The sequence below is a fragment of the Gorilla gorilla genome, chromosome 4, assembly GCF_029281585.2.
Source record: "Gorilla gorilla gorilla isolate KB3781 chromosome 4, NHGRI_mGorGor1-v2.1_pri, whole genome shotgun sequence".
In the NCBI taxonomy this organism is placed as follows: Eukaryota; Metazoa; Chordata; class Mammalia; order Primates; family Hominidae; genus Gorilla; species Gorilla gorilla.
This window is the reverse complement of record NC_073228.2, coordinates 35,254,890-35,278,063: the sequence shown is the minus strand read 5'-3', so window position 1 is coordinate 35,278,063 and position 23,174 is coordinate 35,254,890. Positions and strand designations below refer to the sequence as shown.

The 23,174-nt window shown below is 44.4% G+C and overlaps 1 protein-coding gene across 3 annotated transcripts in view; it reads right to left on the bottom strand.

Moving 5' to 3' along the window:
- Positions 1-8,645: 8,645 nt before the first annotated feature.
- C4H17orf67 (chromosome 4 C17orf67 homolog) overlaps positions 8,646-23,174 on the bottom strand; it is a 41,978-nt gene continuing 27,449 nt past the window's right edge. For all 3 annotated transcript variants that reach the window (XM_063706248.1, XM_055386808.2, XM_055386806.2), the window contains 2 exons: positions 12,497-12,633; positions 8,646-9,085 (listed from right to left, as the gene is read on the bottom strand). In XM_063706248.1, coding sequence (XP_063562318.1) covers positions 12,517-12,633 — 117 coding nt within the window. In that variant the 3' untranslated portion in view covers positions 8,646-9,085; positions 12,497-12,516. The remainder of the gene's footprint in view (positions 9,086-12,496; positions 12,634-23,174) is intronic.

The following is a 23,174-nucleotide window of genomic DNA, read 5'->3' as shown; positions in this document are numbered from 1 at the left end:
GGAGGCCGAGGCGGGTGGATCACCTGAGCTCAGGAGTTCAGGACCAGCCTGGCCAACACGGTGAAACACCGTCTCTACTACAAATACAAAAATTAGCTGGGCACGGTGGCACGCGCCCATAGTCCCAGCTACTCTACTCAGGAGGCTGAGGCAGAGAATTGCTTAAACCCAGGAGGCGAAGGTTGCAGTGAGCTGAGATCACGCCACTGCACTTCAGCCTGAGAGACAGAGCAAGACTCTGTCTTAAAAAACAAAAAAAAAGTTCTGGGATAAATGGTGGTGATGGTTGTGCAACATTGCAAATGTACTAAACACCACTGAATTGTATACTTTAAAATGGTTAAAATGGTTAATTTTATGTTATATGAATTTTACAACCTTTTTTTTTAAATCAGCCTTGTCTGTCTGGTTCATCACTGCACTCCTAGAGCCTAGAGCAGTACAAGGTACACAGTAGGTTTCAGAATATATTTTTTATTTTTTAAAGAAATGAGTAAAGGGGAAGAGAACCCAGGTCTCCCAGGTCTCAGTCTCAGGTTCCTTTTGTTTTTAATTTTTATTTTTAAGTTCTGGTGTACATGTGCAGGATGTACAGGTTTGTTACATAGGTAAACGTGTGCCATGGTGGTTTGATGCACCTATCAACCTATCACCTGGGTATTAAGCCCAGCATGCATTAGCTATTTTTCTTAATGCTCTTCCTCCCCCATCCCACCCACCGACAGGCCCCAGTGTGTGTTGCTCCCTTCCCTGTGTCCATGCGTTCTCATTGTTCAGCTCCCACTTGTAAGTAAGAATATGTGGTGTTTGGTTTTCTGCTCCTGCATTAGTTTGCTAAGGATAATAGCTTCCAGCTCCATCCATGTTCCTGCAAAAGACATGATCTTGTTCCTTTTTATGGCTGCATAGTATTTCATGGTGTATATGTAGCACATTTTCTTTATCAAGTCTATCATTGATGGGCATTTTGGTTGATTCCACGTCTTTGCTATTGCGAATAGCGCTGCAACGAACATACGAGTCCATGTATCTTTATGATAGAATTATTTATATTTTGGGGGGTATGTACCCAGTAATGGGATTGCTGGGTCAAATGGTATTTCTGGTTCTAGATCTTTGAGGAATTGCCACACTGTCTTCCACAATGGTTGAACTAATTTACACTCCCACCAACAGTGTAAAAGCGTTCCTATTTCTCCACATCCTCTCCAGCATCTGTTGTTTCTTGTCAGCCTGAGGTTCTTTCCACACATGAAGCTTCAGGAAGCTCTATGCTGGTGGTTCCCAAACTCCAGCATGCATCAGAATCACCAGGAGGGCTTACGAAAATCCAGATCGCTGGGTCTCAGCCCCAGAGTTTCTGATTCAGAAGTGTCACAGACATCCGAACCAGGGTAACTCCATCTTGAATAAGAACTGAAGAAAGTGAGACCTGCTGGGTTACAATCCCAGGAGGCTATGCACTCCTGGTCACAAGATGTTTATGGCTGAGGGAACAGATTAATGATGCTTACTAATGGAACAGGACTCAGAACTTAAGGAAATCTCCTGATGTCCCAATATCTTAAGAACAAAAAGCATTCTTAGTTTAAGAATAGGTTTTGCTTTAGAGATAATAGTATGTTCATAAATTTTTGCAAAAATCAATAGTTACACAAGAGAATAACAATACTAACAGCCTGTCACAAGCTTGTCATGAGCCTTTGTAGTAAAGCACATAAGGCCATTATTTTCAGCTCTGTTATCCTATACAAGCAAGCACTGTATTTGAGGTAGGGGTGTTCCTTCTCTTGCTTTTGGAGGACAGCCTACTCTGAAATAGAGCAGTCTTTAATAAACTATCTTCACTACACTGCACTCTGCAACTTGCTGTAAATTCTTTCTGGCATGAGATCCAAGAACCCACTCTTGGGGTCTGGGTGGAGACTCCTTTCTGGTAACAGAAGATCTGAGTTGGGCCTGAGAGTTTGCATGTCTAACAGATTGCCTGGGGGGCACACTTCGAGAACAGAAGCTGTAGCTGCCCATTAAACCACGAGAGAAGACAAGACACATATTGACATGACCTGGATGGAGGAAAAGCAGGGCCCACATGTAATTAGAAAGAGAAAGAGAGATTTCAACCACCTGAAAACTGAACCTCACAAGAAATAACTTGTCGATTTTAATCAATTGAAGAACCTCTGAAGCAGGAGCTTGTTTGCTCTCCGGTGAGTTTACAGGTTTTGGGGGAGGGTAACTTGGCTGCATGACACTTGCTGGATCGTGGGAGTAGAGTAATGTTCTGATTTGAAATCAGAGAACTCACTGTGGCTTCCTGCCTCCACGCCCATCTGTTTCCCTGTATCATTGGGATAATATCCAAATTCCTTACAAAGGTCTGTCAGGCCCATAAACCTGGCCCCTGCCTGCCTCCCAGGCTCATTGCAGACACTATCCCCTCACTCTTTAGGGAAGGCCACGGTGACCTTCTGGAAGCTCCTAGGACAAACCTGCTCCTTCCCCACCTCAGGGTCTTTGCACTTGCTGCTGCCTCTGCCTGCAACAACTCTCTCCACCTCCATCCTGTGCCACTCCTTCTACCCCCACCCTTCCCTGCCTTGTATCCCCATCTCCATCTCCTTTGTCAAGCTAATTCCTTGACAAATCACTGAAGGTACCCCCTCTTCCTAGAGCCTTTCCTGACAAGCAGCTCTGGGTGGGGTACCTGTCAATGGCCACATACCTGGTCATCTTGACTGCTCCTTCCTAACATTCAGCACACAATGTGTTCTTCCGTACTGGCCTCTGTTTAAGTGGGAGTTTCAGGAGGAGTCTCCAGTACCTAGTGCAGTGCCTAACACATAGGGAATAAATAAGCAAAGAACAAACAAACCAAGAAACCAGATCCAGAAGCCAAAAGCAATCAAGGCCAGCCAGCGTCTGGCATCAGAGCACTGTCCATGACAGAAAGCTGCCAGAGGAAGGAGGAAGTAAGGGTTTGGAACAAAGTCCAGGTGGTATAGAAAAGTGCACCTTTGCAAAGAGCTTTTCCTTTGGACTGAAATGCCCTTCCTCCCCTTTTCCACCTGGAAGACAGCTTCTTACCCCTCCTGCTAAGTAAGCTTCCAGTAATGCCTTGTCTTGAGCCATCCCTAACCCCCTGCCTCAGGGAAAGAGTTATCATCGTACCATGTTTGTAATTCGGTGCTGGGGTGGGGCGGGGCAGGACACGGAAAGAACTCACCTCTCAACAAATAAATATTAGTGAGTGCTACCTATGCGCAGAGCAATGAGCTAGGCATGGAGATACAGTACACTGAAATTGTCTGTGCCTCTCAGCTACTGCTCCAGCAAACAACAGCCACCTCCCTTACCCACGGGGAATGCCAGGACCCCCAGTGGATGTCTGAAACCAAGCATAGTACTGAACCCAATTGCCGACCACATTTCTGTTCACATCTTCCACCCACATGTTTTAGAACTTTTCCATCTTAATGAAGCATTTTTCACTGTAGCCATTAACTTTTGCAGTTCAAGGTGCAACAGCAAAACTAGCACAAATTTATTTTTCCTTCTTCACAATTTCTCAGATAGAAGATTTGTTCTTACCACAAATCTTGGCAATCTCAGCACACATTTTTTTTTCTAAACTAAGTTGAAAACCTTCGCCTTTTCACTTAAAGGTAGCACATTATGGTTTCTCTTTGGCATATCTGAATTGCCAGCATCATTACTCTTGCAATGTGGGGGCATTATTAAGTAAAAGAAGGGTTCCTTGAACACAAGCACTGCCATAATGCCACCTGACAGTCAATCTGATAATCGAGCCAGCTACTAACTGACTAACAGGGCAGGTAGTATACACAGAGGAGTGATTCATGCCCCAGGCAGGAAGCAGCAGGATGGCGTGAGATTTCATCACGTTACTCAGGACGGTGCGTAATTTACAACTGATGAATTGTTTATTTCTGGAATTTTCCATTAAATGTTTTCAGACTGTGGTTGACCTTGGGTAACTGAAACCTCAGAAAGAGAAACCACAGATGGGGGAACTACTGCGATGTTTTTTGGCCAGCTCACGTGTGCCAGCCTCTGAGATGGACACTTTCTATGGGCCCTGAGGAAGAAGCACAGCACAGAGCTAACACTGTGGCTTCTGGGTCAAGTCATTTCCTAATTTTGTGACTTAATGACTTTGGGTCCATCACGAAACGTCAAGAGCCCACATCTGTAAAATGGGGATAATAATTGTACCTACCTCACAGGATTATTGCGAAGATTAAATGAATACAGTGAAGGAATTAGCATGGTGGTTGGTACATTTCAAGTGCTCAATAGAATGTTAGCAGTTGTCCCATTTAATACTCCCAGCAACATAGAGACCAATATGACTGTCCCATATAAAGATAGGGGAGCAGTAGACTTGGAGAAATTAAGTGATTCACCCAATCACAGCACTCAGCAGAAGGTTAAATTGCAATTAGAATCTGTCTTACTCGAAAACTAGGTTTCTTTCCAGTCCACCATTTACCCCATTCTTGTCCCCTACTTATCCCTCTATATAGTAGCCATGCCCGTCTGTTTACTTACTGTCTTTGGCTGCTTTACAAATACAATAGCAAAGTAGTTGTATGACAGAGATGACATGGCCCACAAGATAAAAATACTTGCTATCAGGCCCTTTACAGAAAAAGTTTACCAACCCCTGATCTATAGAGCAGCTACCTGCTTATATATCTGTCTCCACCACTAGACAGTAAGTTCATTTGAAGTGGGATCTTATTTCTCTTTGAACCTCTAGGAAGAATAAGCACACTTTTTTGCAAGGGTCTCAGTGTCGGTTAGATGAAATATGAAATGCAATTCCCTCTGGAAATCCTTCTGCCCATTTTTTCTGACCTCAAACCCAGACCATAGGAGCCAATGGTCTCTGTCTGTTTCAGGAAGCACATGTATTAGTCAATAAGACTGAATGCTTCTGCCAGTAGCTCGGAAGCCTATGAGCTGCCCCACTGGAGGTACTCTTGGTAAAGTTGTTTCTGCTCCACCATAGAACCTTCCCAGGAGGGATGCTTTTGGATATGAACAATGTGTAAAAATCAATATTACTCCTACACATACCAGAATAACCAACTAGAAAATGTAAATTTAAGAAAATTCCAGTTATAATTCATAAAGATCCATAATATATCTAGGATTAGTGCTGTTTTAAAAACATATATATGATCTTTACAAAGAAAATTACAAAATTTTAATGATGGACATAAAAATGGCCTAAGTAAATGGAGAGATAGACCAGGTTCATAGATAGGAAGATGCAATACTGTAAAAAAAGCAACCCTTTCTCAAGTAGGGAGGCCTTTTGACTCTAGGTCTCCCAAACACTCTCCACCTCTTCTCAAAATAACAGTTTTTTAAAAAATTTAGAGAGAGACAGAGACAGACCATTTGTCTTGATTAATAGAATAATGCCCAAGAATTTTAAAAACAGTAATAGCTAGTTTCATGGAGAGCTTACCCAATAAACTAATTATCACAATGGCATTTTGAACTAAGTACTATAATCATTCCCATTCTACAGTAAAGAAACTCAGGCCCAAAGAGGTTAATCAGCTTGCCCAAGGACACACAGCTAGTCAGTGGAGCCAGAATTTGAATGCAGGTAGCGTGGCTCCAAGCCTGGATTATGAATTACTGCTGTCCACCACTTTCAAGATTTCTGTCACTCACCTGCCTTCTGAGCAACTTTGGTGGTGGGTAAATGGGGTGTGAAGTTGCAGCAAGCTCACTGTGAATTGCTGCGCTTCAGCCCCTTCATCTGTGGGCCTCAGGAGAGCGTGTTCTGGGTAAACACATGCATTTTGTGTGTCAAGGGGAGGAGGCTGAGAACCAGGCTGTATGTGACTGATGAAGAATCCTCTCTGTTCTTAAAGGAAGTTTTTGCCCCTGATATGTGGACCATACCCAGGGTCCTTAGAGCCTCAAGGAAGCCCTTCCTTCTCTACCTGGATGCAGGAACCTGGCTCCCTGTGGGTCTGATTTATTTTTAATTCTGCTTCCCTCCTTCTCTCTTTTGGGACGTGCTAGTCTCGTTCCTGTGCAGTCTGTCCCACATGCACAGATTCAGCTCCTACTTCTTGTAAACTGCTCTGAGAGGCAGGTGGGGAGGTGGACAAGGGAGCCTTCTGTCCACCCTTGTTCCATGTACCCTGGGAAAGTCCTAGCACTAAATATCAGAGCCCATGGAAGGTGCCTGTGCTCAGATGACATCCCAGCTAGGTAAGGAGTGCAGTTGAGTCTTAATAAGACATATCCTCATCCCTTAAGGAACTCGGTTTAGAAAACTACTTCATTCAAGGCATAGGAATATCAGGTTTAGGGCAGAAGTGCAGAGTGTTTGTGGATGGGGGGAGGGCGGGCATAGTAGTGAGGGGCTCCCCAGGTTCAAATCCCAGGTCCTCTACCCACCAGCTGTATGAACCTGAACAAACTGCCTAGGGTAGGCAGAATAATGGCTTCCCCAAAGATGTCCATGTCCTAATCCCTGGAACTTGCGAAAATGTTACCTTATATGGCAAGGGGGAATTAGCATTGTGGGTGGAATTAAAGTTGTTAATCAACTGACCTTAAGATAGAGAAATTATTCTGAGTTATCTAAAGGGCCCAGTGTAATCATAAAGCCCCTTAAAAGTGGAAGATGGAGGCAGAAGAGAAAGGCAGAGTGATATGATGTAAGGCTCAACTCACCATTGGTGGCTTTGAGATGGAAGGAGTCATGAGCTAAGAAAGGCGGGTAGCTGGAAAAGACAAGGAAATAGATTCACCCCAAGAGCCTCCAGAGAGGAGAAGAATGCAGCCCTGCTGACACATTGATTTAACCCAGGAGACTCCTTTTGAACTTCTAACATACAGAACATAAGATAATTAATGTGTTATTTTAACCCACTAAGTAATTACAGTCAAAATAGAAAACTAATACACTGCCTAAATTCTGTAAACTTCAGTTTCCTCATTTATAAGTTGGGGATAGTACAGATGCTCCTAGACTTACAAAGCAGTTACATCCTAATAAACCCACTGGAAATTGAAGGTGCATTTAATACACCTAACCTACCAAACATCACAGCTTAGCCTGTAAATGTGCTCAGAACCCTTACATTAGCCTACAGTTGGGCAAGATCATCTAACACAAAGCCTATTTTATAATAAGTGTTGAAGAGCTCATGTAATTTATTGAATGCTGTGCTAAAAGTGAGAACCAGAACAGTTGTATGGGTTCTTGAAGTATGGTTTTGGCTGAGGGCATATCACTTTCACACCACCAGAACTCAGGGACCATCTGTACGGAGTTTGACCCAAAATGTTGGTATTGTTATTATTGAAAGATTCAGTGCCTTTATCCCTAGATGAACACACCTAATATAGTTTGGATCTATGTCCCTACCCAAATTGCATGTTGAAATTTAATCCCCAATGTTGGAAGTGGGGCCTGGTGGGAGCTAATTAGATCATGGGGGCAGTTTCTCATTAATGGTGTAGTACCATCCCCTTGGTACTGTTCTCACAATAGCGGGTGGGTTCTCACAAGATCTGGTTGTTTAAAAGTGTGTGGCATCTTCCCGCTTCTTCTCTTGCTCTTGCTCTGGCCACGTGACTGCTCCCACTTCACCTTTCACCATAATTGTAAGTTTCCTGAGGCCTCCCCAGAAGCCAAGCAGATGCCATCATCATGCTTCCTGTACAGCCTGCAGAACTGTGAGCCAATTAAACCTCTTTTCTGTATAAATTACCCAGTCTTAGATATTTCTTTATAGGAATGCAATAATGAACTAATACACCACCCAACCTCCCTTGGGACAAGCCCTCCTCTGTAGCCCAGGGTGTGTGGGCATCCCTCCTTACCTTTTTTTGAGGATGCCAGATTCTTCTTTCCCCAGAACCATTTGGCCCACCTTCCCTTGCCCTCCAAATTTCTGCTTTTCTTGGCCTCTAATTGTCCAATCTGATTCCAAGGTTGTGGGGCAGGTGAGGGCCTCCGGGATACAGGAACTACAACCCACTTTTCACAAGAAATGTTGCCTTTGCTAAAAGACCAGGGTGTACAACTGGTGTTAAGCAATGGCCCTAGTTCCAGAACTGGCCTTAGGCAAATAATCATATATATATATGTACGTATATAAATATATACATAACCCTTGTGCAAAATTGCAGGGTGTTTGTATTTTCATTCATTCAAAGAACAGTAAGCTTTCTGATGCTGGATTTGCAAAGATAAACAAAAGAGGGAAATCTCTGTTTCACTACTTACAGAGAAAGAAAGAGGCCAGGCGCAGTGGCTCACACCTGTAATCCCAGCACTTTGGGAGGCCAAGGCGGGTGGATCACCTGAGGTCAGGAGGTTGAGACCAGCCTGATCAACATGGTGAAACCCCATCTCTACTAAAAATACAAAAGTTAGCTGGGCATGGTGGTGTGCACCTGTAGTCCCAGCTACTCAGGAGGCTGAGGCAGGAGAATCACTTGAACCTGGGAGGCGGAGGTTGCAATGAGCCAAGATCATGCCACTGTACTCCAGACTGAGTGACAGAGTGAGACTCCATCTCAAAAAAAAAAAAAAAAAAAGAGGGGGGAGAGAGAGAGAGAAAGGAAGAGACCACTAAAAGTAAATTTAATAGCAATGTTTATTAGGGCAGAAAAGAAGAGGAAAAAAATAGAGGACAAAACAACTCAGCAACCCCAAGTGGTATGCTTCACTACTCTGAACAAGGATTCCCCAAATTCCTTAGGGCAGGCAGCCTGCCCCAACTCCTGGTCTGGGAGTTCCAGCTCCATCAACCCCAGGTAAGATTCTGGTTGTTCCCACTCTTGCAAACTGATGGGAAGATCTTTGGGAGGTGTCTATGCTTTAAGCTATTGGTTTTAGTGATTTATGCAGGTTAGTAAAATGAAGCAGTATATATATTTGCCATTTCCAAGGCAATCTTTGATATGCCCACAGTTCACAAGGTCTGAAGACATCCATTTCTGCAATTTAAAAACAAGTGAAAGAAGCAGCCTTGTCTTGTTTCAACATTATCCAGCTTGTTGTCTATTAAAATGCTTGCTGAAAAAGAACAAGAAAATAACATTAGGATAATGATAATGATTGTGGTGGTGGTGGTGATGATGGTGTGGCAGTGATGGTGATGATGGTGATTGTGGTGATGGTAATAGTGATGATGGTTATGATGGTGGTGGTGGTGATGATAATGCTGATAGTGGTGGTGGTGGTGATGGTGCTGATGGTGCTGATGGTGGTGATGGTGATGATGGGGTTGATGGTGATGATGGTGGCAGTGGTGATGATGATGATGGTGGTGATGGTGATGATGGTGATGATGGGGGTGATGGTGATGGTGGTGAGAGTGGTGGTGGGGGTGGTAGTGGTGGAGATGGAGGTAGTGGTGATGGTGACGATGGTAGTGATGGTGGTGGTGATGGTGGTGGTGGTGGTGACAGTGATGATGGTGAGAGTGGTGGTGGTAGTGGTCGTGGTGGTGGTGGTGGTGATGGTAATGATGGGGGTGATGGTGGTGGTGGTGATGGTGGAGATGGTGATGGTGGTCATGATGGTGGTGGTGGTGATGATGGTGGTGGTGATGGTGATGATGGTGGTGATGGTGGTGATAGTGATGATGGTGGTGATGGTGGTGGTGATGGTGATGATGGTGGTGATGGTGGTGGTGATGGTGGTGGTGGTGATGGTGGTGATGGTGGTGGTGGTGGTGATGGTGATGATGGTGGTGATGGTGGTGGTGATGGTGGTGGTGGTGATGGTGGTGATGGTGATGGTGGTGATGGTGGTGGTGATGGTGATGGTGGTGATGGTGGTGGTGGTGATGGTGATGATAGTGGTGATGGTGGTGGTGATGGTGATGATGGTGCTGATGGTGGTGGTGATGGTGATGATGGTGGTGATGGTGGTGGTGATGGTGGTGATGGTGATGGTGGTGATGGTGGTGATGGTGGTGGTGATGGTGGTGGTGGTGATGGTGATGATGGTGGTGATGGTGGTGGTGGTGGTGGTGATAGTGGTGATGGTGGTGGTGATGGTGGTGATGGTGATGGTGATGATGGTGGTGATGGTGGTGGTGATGGTGGTGGTGGTGATGGTGATGATGGTGGTGATGGTGGTGGTGATGGTGGTGGTGGTGATGGTGCTGGTGATGGTGGTGATGGTGGTGGTGGTGATGGTGATGATGGTGGTGATGGTGATGATGGTGGTGATGGTGGTGGTGATGGTGATGGTGGTGGTGATGGTGGTGGTGGTGGTGATGGTGGTGGTGGTGATGGTGGTGATGGTGGTGGTGGTGATGGTGATGATGGTGGTGATGGTGGTGGTGATGGTGGTGGGGGTGATGGTGGTGGTGATGGTGGTGAGGGTAATGGTGATGATGGTGGTGATGGTGATGGTGATGATGTTGGTGGTGGTGATTGTGATGATGATGATGAAGAACAAGAAGGAGGAGGAGGAGAGGGGAAAAGGAGGAGACTAAGGAAGAGGACGAGTAGACCAAGGAAGAACAAACACCATCCAGCTATCATTTTCTGAGCACTTCCTTTGTGTGCCAGGGCAACACTAACTATTTTCCAGGCATTGACTTTTTTAATCCTAGAATCATAAGGAAGGAGCCATTACCATCCTCATTTTACAAATGAGGAAACTATTCAATTAGGCATTTTTTTCTAAGGTTATTCAGCCAGTGACTTGAGGACTCATTATCTGAAGTCTGTCTGACTCCCAATTCCAAGTTAACACATTTCTCCAGCCACCGCTTCCTTGTCTTTATGTAAGTGGGAGCTGCCTGGAGTGAGGCCTCTGCGGAACCCTGTGTTTGCAGGAGCTATGCACCCAAGCTCACCAGCAGTGCCTGTCCTACCAAGAATCAGAGGCCTCAGTCACCCTTGGAGGGTACTACTGTGGGGCTGAACTCAGAAACCTCTCCTTTAACTTCAACTGCACAACAGTAATAAGTGCTTTTATTTTTAGAGTCACTTACTATGCACCAGGCTCCCTAGACATCATTATTACCCCAACTTACAGAGGCAGAAGCAAAGAGTCAGTGAGGTTAGGCAACTTGCCCAAGGGCACAGAGCTGGAAATCAGAAAGTCAAACTCAGCTCTGGCCAGTTCCAGAGCCTAAGCATCCAATTACTCCACAGTGCTGTTTTCTGGAAGAAGCCAAGTGAGGGCTTCCAGTGCTAAAAGACAAAGGCCCTTGGTGCAGGGGAGGCCAGCACCCTGGGAGTTGGGAGCCAAGCCCAGACACACCAGAACCCTGACCTAGAATAGAGCTCCAGCAGCTGGAAGAATTAGAAGAGGGATGTAGCCCATCCCTACCCCTCAAAAGCAGAACTTCTATTCCACTGCCAGCAGGTGATCCTCTCACTATCTGTGAAAGCTCCCTCAGAGTGATTTCATGCCCACACACACACAGGACTGTGCAACACGGTCCACATAAAGCATGCAGATTTATGGTGGTCAGAAGCCTAGCATACCAACCACTGCTTAGCCTGAGTTAGTAGCTTAATCATGCTCAATTAGCTCCTCTTTAAAATGGGGTTAAAGTGCATGCCCTGCAATGACACCAGGGTATTAAGAGGATCATGTGAGGCAATTTATGTTACATTATAAAGAGTGATTAATAGGAGTGTCCCTGTGTCAATTCACAGTAGCACAAAATAAACAACAAAGGTATAAGATTTCTCTTAACCACAAAGATAAACTACATGATTATATCTTGTCCTGCTTGGTCCACAAAACTTACAGAGGAGAAATGAAATTCACTGGGCTTACCCTCTGAAGGAATTTTGCTACCTTATCTAACAGGATTTGGAAAGGGGGGAAGATGATGAGGACAGACAGGGAGAAGCAAACAGCCTCATCTAGGCACAGAGGTACAGAGTTGGGGGCATGCAGGGTGTGGGGGGAAAGCTGGGCAGTACCCTGCTGGTGGGCTGAAAACAGAAGCCCCAGGAAAAGGGAAAGACAGAGGGTGGGCTGGGTAGATTGGCAGCCTTGAAGGCTGCAGGAAGGCAGTGGGGAACAGGAGCAAGATCTGGGAAAGAAGTTGTTGATCCTGATGACAGTGGTGATGATCATGGTAGATGTCACAGGTTGACTCCATGAATGCTGAGCCCACCTGAAGAGACCCAAGTCTCAACAAAACACACTTCTCCACATTTGGGGTCCAGAGAGAGCTTTTCTGCATGGCGAATAGGGTCACGTCCCTCCCCATTTGGGATCACTTTGTGATTCAATAAAAGTTGGGCTCCCCCATTTGTCCCCCAGTGCTCCTCTCAACCTGGCTCCCCACTATGTCTCCTGCCTCACTCTTGCCACCCCCATTCCAAACCCATAACCAGCTAACCAGCTGGCCCCCCTGAGGCATGGTCTGGAAAGTCTCCCAGCCCATGCCATGCTGTCCCCCACCACTCCCTCAGACAGAGGTCCAGGAGAGAGAAGGAGACGTACCGAGGCTGGTCCTGATCCCCTTACACAGGATGAACCCTGTTTCTGTCACAGTGGGGTTTGCAGTGAGGGTTCAGCCAGTGCTCCAGGAACTGCTCCTCAGCGCGATGCTCCAGGGCGAGCAGGTGGTGCATGTATTCCTGTCAAAACAAACCACACTGAAGAAGGCTTCACCCACAGCGACAGCCAAGGGGTCAATATGCGTGGTGTGGCTCTGGCTCCCTAGACAGGGCAGGATGGGAGGACAGGCAGGGAGAAGAAATCAACGGCCACACCCATGCCTCTCTGTAGGGAAGACCAGTCAGACTGACCCACCCAGTGGGCAAAATAAAGAAGTCTGACAATACTAAGTGCTGAGCGGGTGGATTTCCATGAAAACATGGGACAACCACTTCAGAAAACATCTGATTGCCTGCAATCTAGAAATTTCACTCCTACTTTATACCCTAGCGCAGTGGACGTCAAACTTTATCAGATATCAGAGTCACCTGGAGAGCTTATTACAACACAGATTGCTGGGCCTATCTTACAGTTTCTGACTCAGTGGGTCTTGGGTGGGACTTGAGAAGTTGCATTTCTAACAAGTTCCTAGCTAATAGTTATATTGCTAGTTGCTCTGAGAACAAGAGAAACTCTTATATCAGGAAAGGCATATAAAAATGTTTATAGCAGCAATAAATTTGTCATAGCAAAACACTGGAAACATGCCAAATAGCCACTTACAGGAGAATGAATCAATAAATTATGGTAGGGTTATGCCATGGACTATTATACAGCAGAGAACATAAATTATACTGTAGCTATATACAACAACATAGATGGGTCTTAGAAATAGCATACTGAGTTAAAAGTCCAAGTAACTACATTTATAGTGTGACACTATTTTTATAAAGTTCAAATATGCGTAACTAAATCATGTAATGTATTACTTATGGCTATATGCATTTCTGATAAAATCATCTTTTTTTAAAAGACAAGGGATAAGCAGAAGAAAGCTAGGGTTGCTATGCTAATATCAAACAAAAAGACTTTAAAATATAAAAATGTTACTAGAAATAGAGAAGCATTTTGTAAAAATAGTCTGGCAGTTCCTTACAGTATTAAACCTAGAATTACCATTCGTACTCCTGGCTAGCAACTGTACTTGTAGGTATATACCCAAGAGAAACAAAAATGGATGTCCACACAAAAACTTGTATACAGATGTTCGCACCAACATCATTTGTCACAGCCAAAAACCAGAAGCAACCCAAATGTCCACCAATAAATGAGTGGATAAATAAAATGTGCTACTTCCATAGAATGGATATTATTTGGCAATTAAAATGAATGAAGCAGTGATCCCTGCTACAACATGGATGAACCTTGAGAACATTATGCTAAGTGACAGAAGCCACTTAGGACACTTAGGTCACAAAGGACCACACGGTGTATGATTCTGTTCATATGAAAGGTGGCCAGCCCCATACATTAATCTGTCCACAACAGAAAGCAGCTCCTTGCCCTGACCAGTCCTGCCCCTTACTGTGGCCAGCATCTCCATCTACTCAGGAACCCGCTCCAGAACACCAACTGTCATTGCCTCACTCACCCTCAAACTCAAAATAAGACTGAGCATCGGGACATTGAGGCTATCTCCTGAATAGTTCTCAGATGCCCTCTCTCGTCTCTGCCACTTCCCTAGGTCGGGTCTTCACCATTGTCCACCAAGGCTGCCGCAGACTCCTCACCCCTCTCTCTGTCCCACCCCTCTGTGTTGCATTCCTCCCACCCCATGCCTCCTCCCTCCCCCATCCCTGCTCCACTCTGACAGAGTGACCCAAAAGGGTCAAAGGTGGCCCACCAGGGCCACCTTCCTCCTCGAAGCCTTCACCAGTGCTGTCTACCTGCAAGGAGTCAGCATCTGCCTCTACCCACGGGTTTTGTCTGTGGCTCTGGATAATGTACTTGCAAGCCAGCAGATGAGTGCAGCTTTGGGTAGGATTCCCCTCCTTCCCCCACTCCTCCCAACAGCAGGGAGTGGCCCTGCCCTCCCACCTTGGTCTACAATGGTCATTGACAGCCTTTGTTAATCTCTATGCTTCTCAAAAACACAATTTCTCCCTGAAATGGTTGCCTGAAGAGACTTTAATGAAGGGAACATTCATAGCCATGTGAGTAGGGTTAAGGGAACTATCAAAGAATATTCTAGCACCCAGGGACTAGCAATAGAGGGAAGTCATGACCATGTCTAAGTTTGCAGGGCCAAGGGTGGAGAACCCTTAGAGGAGCCATTAGGCCTGGGGCCAGGTGGGTGGGGATGCTGTGGTCTTGGGGGCACAGCACAACCTTTGCAAGGCAAGGAGGGAACAGGGAACAAACAGCCCATCCTCTCCCTCCTCTTCCCCTCAATATCCTGCAGGGCCCAATCAGAAGCCAGCCGGCCGGGGAACCAGGGGATTCAGTCTGCAGGAGTCAGTCTCCTTGAGCACAGAGTGGGGCACAGCAGGGTGGAGAATGGACTGGGGTCAGGGCAGAGAAAAACCGCATTCATACCAGGATGATGAGGAGTGGCAGGTGTGCTACCACCAGAGAAGGGAGCAGACAGCACAAATAACAGAGGGCCATGATAGGGCCTCTCTGCAACCTGCAGCTCATCAGCCTCTGAACACACCCATCCTTTGCATGAAATTTTTGTCTTTACATCTCCTCTCTCAGTTTGCTCGTGCTCTGCCCTTTATCAACAGGAATGTCACTTCCAGCCTTTAGGGCTGGCCTTCTCCTCCAAATGCGCCTTGGTCTTCCCCGAAGCCAGTTCAGGCTGTGAATTTTCTGTATATGGGTTACTCATGTCATTATGTCCTATAAGTGATGCATAAAACACAAAAATGATAAAACAACAGGACCTCTCTTAAATAAAAGAATAAAATGTGATTTCTCTTGTCTTAGTCAGTTATAAGCTCTCCTCCTTCCCTCTCCATCTTCTGGTGCAATCTCTGGCCTACAGGTACTGCCTATCATACTGAAGGTGGTTCATCATATCTCTCTTCATGGCACCACATTGCTAGTTAAGCAAGAAGCTTCAGCGCACTCCTCTTCCTTGCCCTCCCACCATCTAAGCAGCCTAACTCCTGTGAATGCTCCTGAATCCCTTCTACCCAGCCCGACTGCCTCTGCCCAGCTTAGGCCCCAGCCCAGGCCCCAGCCCTGGGGCTAGACCCCTGCCACAACCTCTGCAGGCTCTTACTACCCCTTGTCCTACCTTCTTCTTCTTGTGGGGTTTTTTTATTGTTTTATTTTGTTTTCTTAATAGGCATTATTGTTTACAGCAGTTTTAGGTTCACAGCAAAATTGAGCAGAAATATAGCATTCCCATATATCCCCTGTCTTCACACAGGCACAGCCTCCCCCACTACCAACCTCCCCCACCAGCATGGGATATTTTTTACAGTTGATGCACCTGCATTGACACAGCATCATCACCAGTCCATAGTTGATATTAGGGCTCACTCTTGGTATTACACAAACGCATGGCAGTCGGGCATCATGGCTCACATCTGTAATCCCAGCAATTTGGGAGGCTGAGGTGGGCAGATCACTCAAGCTCTGGAGTTCGAGACCAGCCTGGGCGACGTGGTGAAACCCTGCCTCTACCAAAAATACAAAAAAAAATTAGCTAGATGTGGTGGTGCATGCCTGTAGTCCCACCTACTCAGGAAGCTGAGGTGAGAGGATCTCTTGAGCCCAGGAGGTAGAGGTTGCAGTGAGCTGAGATCGCACCATGGCACTCCAGCCCTGGGAGACAGTACGAGCCTTTGTCTCAAAAAAATAAATAAACACAAATAAAAATAAAAGCATGGCACCAACATCTGCTTCTGATGAGGGCCTCAGGAAGTTTCCACTCATGGCAGAAGGTGAAGGGGAGCTGATACATACAGATCACATGGTGAGACAGGAGGCAAGAAAGACAGAAGGTGCCAGGCTCTTTGCAGAAATCCGTTCTCATGGGAACTAAGAGTGAAAACTCCCTCATTACCGCTATTCATGAGGGATCCACCTCCATGACCCAAACACCTCCCATAAGGCCTCACCTCCAACACTGGGGATCAAATTTCAACATGAGACTTGATGGGGCCGAACAAACCACACACAAACCCTAGCACTACCATTGCGATATCACACGGAACAGTTTCACTGCCCTAAAAATCCGCTTTGCTCTGCCTGCTCATCTGCCTAACCCCTGGCAACCACTGATCTTTATACTGTCTCTATAGTTTTGCCTTTCCCACAGTGTCATGTAGTTAGAATCACAGAACATGTAATTGAATTTTCAGATTGGTTTCTTTTCTTTAGTAATATGCATTTAAATTTAACTCCATGTCTTTCCGTGGCTTGATAGCTCATTTTGTTTTAGGGTTGAATAATATTCCATTGTCTGCATGTATCATAGTTTATTTATTCATTCACCTGGACATCTTGGTTGCTTCCAAGTTGGAGTAATTATGAATAAAATTGCTATAAACATCTGGGTGCAGGTTTTGTGTGGATGTAAGTTTTCAACTCCTTTGGGTAAACACCAGAGAGTGTGATTATTGAATCGTATGTTAAGAGTACGTCTGGTTTTGTAGGAAACTGCCAAACTGTCTTCCAAAGTAGCTGCACCATTTTGCATTTCCACCAGCAATGAGTGAGAGTTCTGTTGCTTCACATCCTCACCAGCATTTGGTGTTGTCCATGTTCCAGATTTTGGCCATTCTAATAGGTGTATAGTGGCATCTTGTTGTTTTAAGTTGCATTTCCCTAATGATGTACGATGTTTCACATGCTTACTTGCCATCTGTATATCTTCTTCAGTAGATGTCTATTCAAGTCTTTTGTCAGAATGGGTTTTTAAAATATAAAGAACAAAAATAGCTTTACTGGTTTTTATTTTTATCACAACAGTGATACATATTACTTTCTTAAAGTCATGTAAAAAAAAAAAAGAAAGTTATAAAGAAGAGGTTGAAAAATCCCTCTTGATTTTTCTGTATCCTGTTGCAAACTAATTTTTTTTTTTTTTTTTTTTTTGAGACAGAGTCTCGCTCTGTCGCCCAGGCTGGAGTGCAGTGGCGCCATCTCGGCTCACTGCAAGCTCCGCCTCCCGGGTTCACGCCATTCTCCTGCCTTAGCCTCCCGAGTAGCTGGAACTACAGGCACCCGCCACCACACCCGGCTAATTTTTTGAATTTTTAGTAGAGACGGGGTTTCACCGTGTTAGCCAGGATGGTCTCAATCTCCTGACCTCGTGATCCACCCGCCTCAGCCTCCCAAAGTGCTGGGATTACAGGCGTGAGCCACTGCGCCCGGCAGCAAAGTGATATATTTTTTTAATTTACCCACGTTGCTTCTTCACTTAAAATGCCTGCATGCCTCCCACTGGTCTCAGGAGAAAGTTCTGATTCCTTAATATGGCTAAGGTCTTTCCATAACCCAGCTATACCCATCTCCCGAGCCTCTTCTCTCACCATCAATACACTTGAGCTTTGTTCTCCATCTTTCCCTGAACAGGCCATGCTCGCTGTTCTTTCTAAGGCTTCCAAAGCACCTGTTGTTTGCTCTGCCTAGAACACCCCTGTACCTTCTTATTTTCCCGTCTCACTCTTACCTGACTTTTCAGGCCTCAGCTTAGATGTTACTTCCTCTAGGAAGCCTTCTCAGATTCCCTGTGACCCCACTTCTCTGGGTCTCCAAAGCTCCATAGACTTTTCCCAGCATAGCCCTGCCTGGTCATTCTGTGTGGCAGTGAGCTCTCCCTGAGAGTGGGGACTTCATTGGCCTGCCTCATACTGTTTAGTGGAGGTCGTAGGTGGGTTGGCTCATATATTGGTATCAAAATTGGATGTTCCAGCTGGGTGTGGTGGTGCACACTTGTAGTCCTTGCTACTCAGGAGGCTAAGGCGAGAGAATTACTTAAGCCCAGGAGTTTGAGGCTTCAGTGAGCTATGATTGTGCCACCGCACTCCAGTGCAGGCAACATGGTGAGGCTCAAACAAAACTCAAAACAAAAACAAAAAACTTGATGTTCTTTTATGTTCCCTCCAAAAGAGAATGGATAGAGATGTGAATGATTTTTAACTTGGAGTGTGTTTTTTATATTGCCCTGAAGGAAATGTTTGTGCTGTAATTATAGGATGTGAACCATTACAAAGTATGCATAGAACAGGTCCATACAAACAGCAGGCCAATAATCAGAGAAGTGGCATTTCACCTTAGGAAAGAGTAGACATACTCAGTCATATTTGTGATGTGATTAAATTGTTTTTGGCATGTATCAATATCATAAAAACTCTAAATCATGGAAACCTTCCTATGGCATTAAGAAGGCTTTAACAAAGGGTCGGGTCCACTTTAGAACTCTAAGTTTTTAAGTTTTTAGAACACCCTCTAGGAACTCTGCATTCTACATCAAATGTACTCATTTAAAAAGAAAAAGAATGTGCAAAGGAAGGAATTATGAAGTGTCCAATTTTTCTGATTTTTTTTTTCTTTCCCCCAGGACCCATGCAGTTTGGATTTGTTTTGGTTATGGTTCTTGTTTTCATTTAACTCATCAAAATACACTCAGTGTTCTGGCAGGGAGTCTCTGGGTCAGCTGGGGTAGAGGGCAGATGGTGAGAGGGCTCCTTGTGGGATCCAACAATGATTCCCTGGCTGCTTTCTGAACATGTTTGCGGATTTTGGGCTGAGTTCCTTCCCTATCCAGGGAGTCTTTGGCCAGAAGAATAGTAATTGGGAGGAACAGGAAGGCCGTGTGCAGTCTTGTAAATAAGGAACAACAAGTTCCCAGCGTATAACTTTACTTGTTCAACTATTCTGTGGAAGCAGCACACTGAAGGAACCCCTGCTGCCTGCTTCTTGCTGGCCTGTTTGCCAGACAGGGAGGAATAGAGGCTAAGAGTCTGAGTCTCCTTCAAACCTGGACCCTGTCATTATTGCTTTACCTCTCCAGCCTCAGTTTGTTCATCTGCAAGATGGGGATTGCACTAGCACTTGCTTCCTTAAGTTAGTTAACTTGCTTCCTTGGATTAGATACTAAATGAAATGGTGCAAATAAAGTTTTGTGCCAAATAAGTAGCCTGCATTTGTCCCTCCAGATCCTTTCTGTCTCCCTTTTCGCCTGGCCGTGGGACCCAGATTAATTGTCGCCGTAGACTCCCTTGGCCTGTGGCTTCTGGTTGAGTTTCATCAGTGGGAGACACCAGAACGGATTAGAAGGTAGGAGGAGGGAGAGGCCAGGGTATTCAATCCCCTAGTTCCTCACCAAGGAGTCACAGCCACACCAAGCATAAATACAATCTCAAAAGAAATCATTTCAGCTTGAATGTCATCTTTTTAAAGAATTTCCACAGTTCACCTCAGCAATTGGCTGCATCCCTCTCCTGAAGGCCACAGCTCCTAGGAGGCTGTCCTCTCCAGCTACGGGAACCGTCTGCCTCCCTTACCCCTTTATGGTCTAGAGGTTGTTAACCCTGATCTTTTATTATTTCTTGTTGGTTTGCCTTAATCCTGCCCACGCCTTTGTAAAAAGTCTCTTTATTAAACACTCTTCAGGTACCCAGTCTCCTGCTGGGATCCCAATACTACAGGGCCTTGGCACATGATTCTTGGCACATAGTAAGAATGCATTAAATGCTAGCTGTTAACTTTGGCTACTATTAGATAACAAAGATCTGAGTACACATCAAGATTGTGAAGGAGAGCATCTTTCCCAGGAACTGGTACACAGGAAACTTTCTGTAAAGGCTTGTTGAAGAAAAGACTACAGCATCATTCTTCAAAGCGTGAGCTGTGCTCCCCTCAGAGGCCCATAAGGCCAAACTATTTTTAGAATAATACTCAGACATTATTTGTCTTCTTGCTGTATTGGCATTTTCACTGATGTGCCAAGGCAGTGGTAGGTAAAATGACTGGCGCCTTAGCAGGAATCCAGGCAGTGGTACCCAATTCTATTAGCAGTCATCGCATCCTTCCCCACCGCGCACTTACAGTACGAAAATAAAAATAAAACATTCTTAAAATGCCAGTTGCCCTGAAGAATGCCCTGGTGAAACAGTATAGAGCGACCCAAAAGGGCATATGCAGGCAGTACTTCTGCTGTATGACAAAGTGCAATGGTTTTCACAAGGAAAAGCATGTGTGCAATTGCTGGTGTTGAACTGGCTATGCATGTTTTATGTGCATGTTGGGCAGACATCTTGACAATGAATGAAGTGAGCCTGTCACCTCAAGAAAAACAATTTACAGTATTTATTAAATAGAACTTCCCAGAGGAAACCAGATTTTGGAAAACTTGCATCTGCTACAGACGGCTGGCAACTTCCCAATACTTAAAGACTTTTATAACGAGATCACTGGTGATATTAACGAATGTCACTACTGATACACAGTACCTTTTATAATTATATACTCATTTGCATCTTTACTCATTTAATCTCTGTCCCTCTCAGCCAAATATCCAACCAGTTTTTTTATGGCAGTGACCAAAGTATATCTGGTCTGTGACTTAGTGCTTGGCACACAGTAGGACCACAACAAAGCTCACTGGAAAAATGTATAAAGGAGCAAATGAATAAATGAAATAACTGTTCTTTCCCTATAATCTTGCTAAATCCTCCTTGGAAATTTTCTTGATATCTATGTCAGTCTGCTCATTATAACAGCCTAGGCCAAATGTACGTTAAAAGCACCAAAAAGTAATATATATTTCACACTCCTAAACACCAACTGAAATAATCATTGAAGAAAAACAACCAAAACAGACACACACTGAGAATAAGAAAGAAATGAGCACTGGTTTCCATGACATTTCACTATTTATTTAAAATATTAGGAAAACGAATATGCCACAAAGGCTTAAAAAGCAATCATTAGTCAAATCAAAAGGCAAATTGCAAATCTGCTGAAAACCACAAATTCAACAATTGCACTGGCTGAGTTAGAAATGGCCCAACATTAATGATAATCTCAAATGTTCCTGGACCAAGGAAGAAGGGGTATATGGAAAATGAGTTTTAATTTCTTCAGATTCCTTTCTCCAAGTTGGGGGGTATAAATCAAAGCAAAACAAAAACCAGTATCTGTGTTCCATGTCAAATGCCAACTGTAATGATTTAAGTAAATTATTTCTCAGTAATTAGAGCAGAAATTAAAAGTAGTCCTTTATTATGGCTCTGGAGTGGTGTGATAATGAACTTAAATACCCACCAGAACTTGACCTATGCTGAGAATCATAAAGTGGACAGTTATTCTATCAAGGCAGGACCTTTTTCCAAGAAGGCAAAATACTTCCTGTGACATTTTTGCAGAATTAAAGATCCATCAGCATTTGGAAAAATTATTTTGCTCATTAGTACAAGCAAGGTAATCCTATATATAGAATGGTGGCTCAGAACTTAACTGCACTGGAATACTGAAGGCTCCATCCTAAAGAAAGGCAGAACAGTGCTGTGGGCAATTTACACCTCGGTCACTCCAAACTGGCCTTTGAGGTAATGGGGAACAAAAGGGTAATGGAGTTACTACATACATTTGTCAAAGAGCTAAACATGAAAGCATATTTTACAAAGACTACTTACAATAAAGCTAAAATGATTTATATTTGCCCAACAAGAACACTCCTTAAAGGATCACAGGCCAAAATGGAACACTTCCAAGAAAAGTGTATTCCCAGGCTTCACAAGCACTTACAAATATAATCACAAAAGAAATAATTTAAGCTTGAAGACATTCAAGCTTTATTCAAGCTTCAAGACATTCATCTTTTTAAAGAATTTCCACAGCTCACCCGAGCAATTGGCAAACAACCTCTTTCCTAAAATTTGAGTAGATTAAGAGAAATTTAATGAGTCTAAGTGAGGCGATAGAAAATATTTACTTGGAATAACCTCCAGGTTTTATAGCAGAGCTATATCCCACAAAATTTCTACCCTGGAGAGAAGCAAAGGAAGGAATGGAAAGAAGTAACAATCATTTAGTAAATGCCAATACTGTACGGTGCTTGGTGGTGGGGACCCAGAAGTAAAACAACTAGTCCATCTCCTCAAGTAATTTAGAACAGTCTAGTAGACAGACATAAAAGAGTTAAAAATAGCAACCTTGAGCTGCAATTGCTATGCTAGCGGGACATTCTGATTTACTAGGGGGAGGCACCAGGAAGGCCTCTCAAAAACGACATCATTTAAGGTGAGTTTTTGGGGATGAATAAGAGTTAACCAGGTAAACAAGAGCAGAAGATACAACTACAAAAGCAGGTGCCATGGGAGGAGAACTTGCAACACACCATCATCCCACATACATTGTTTCTACTCATGGATTTCCACTGCCAATGAATGGCACTAAGTTGCCTATACAAAACCCCGCACGTCATTTTTTATCCCTATTCCTCCCTCCCTGCACCCACTCCTCCTGCCCCAGCAACAGCCCACTGGTCTCCAATTCAAGATACCATAATCATGTTCCCATGATATCTCTACCTTAAAACCTCTACTACAATACTCTCTCAGAAGACAGTGACATTGAATATTAAAAATAACATGAATTGTTTAAAGTCTTTTGGAAAGCAATTCAATAATGTATACTAAAAGCTTTAAAAATATTCTGATTCTTGGACCTAGTAATTCATTTTCTCGGAATATACCCATAGAAAATAACTTAAAATATT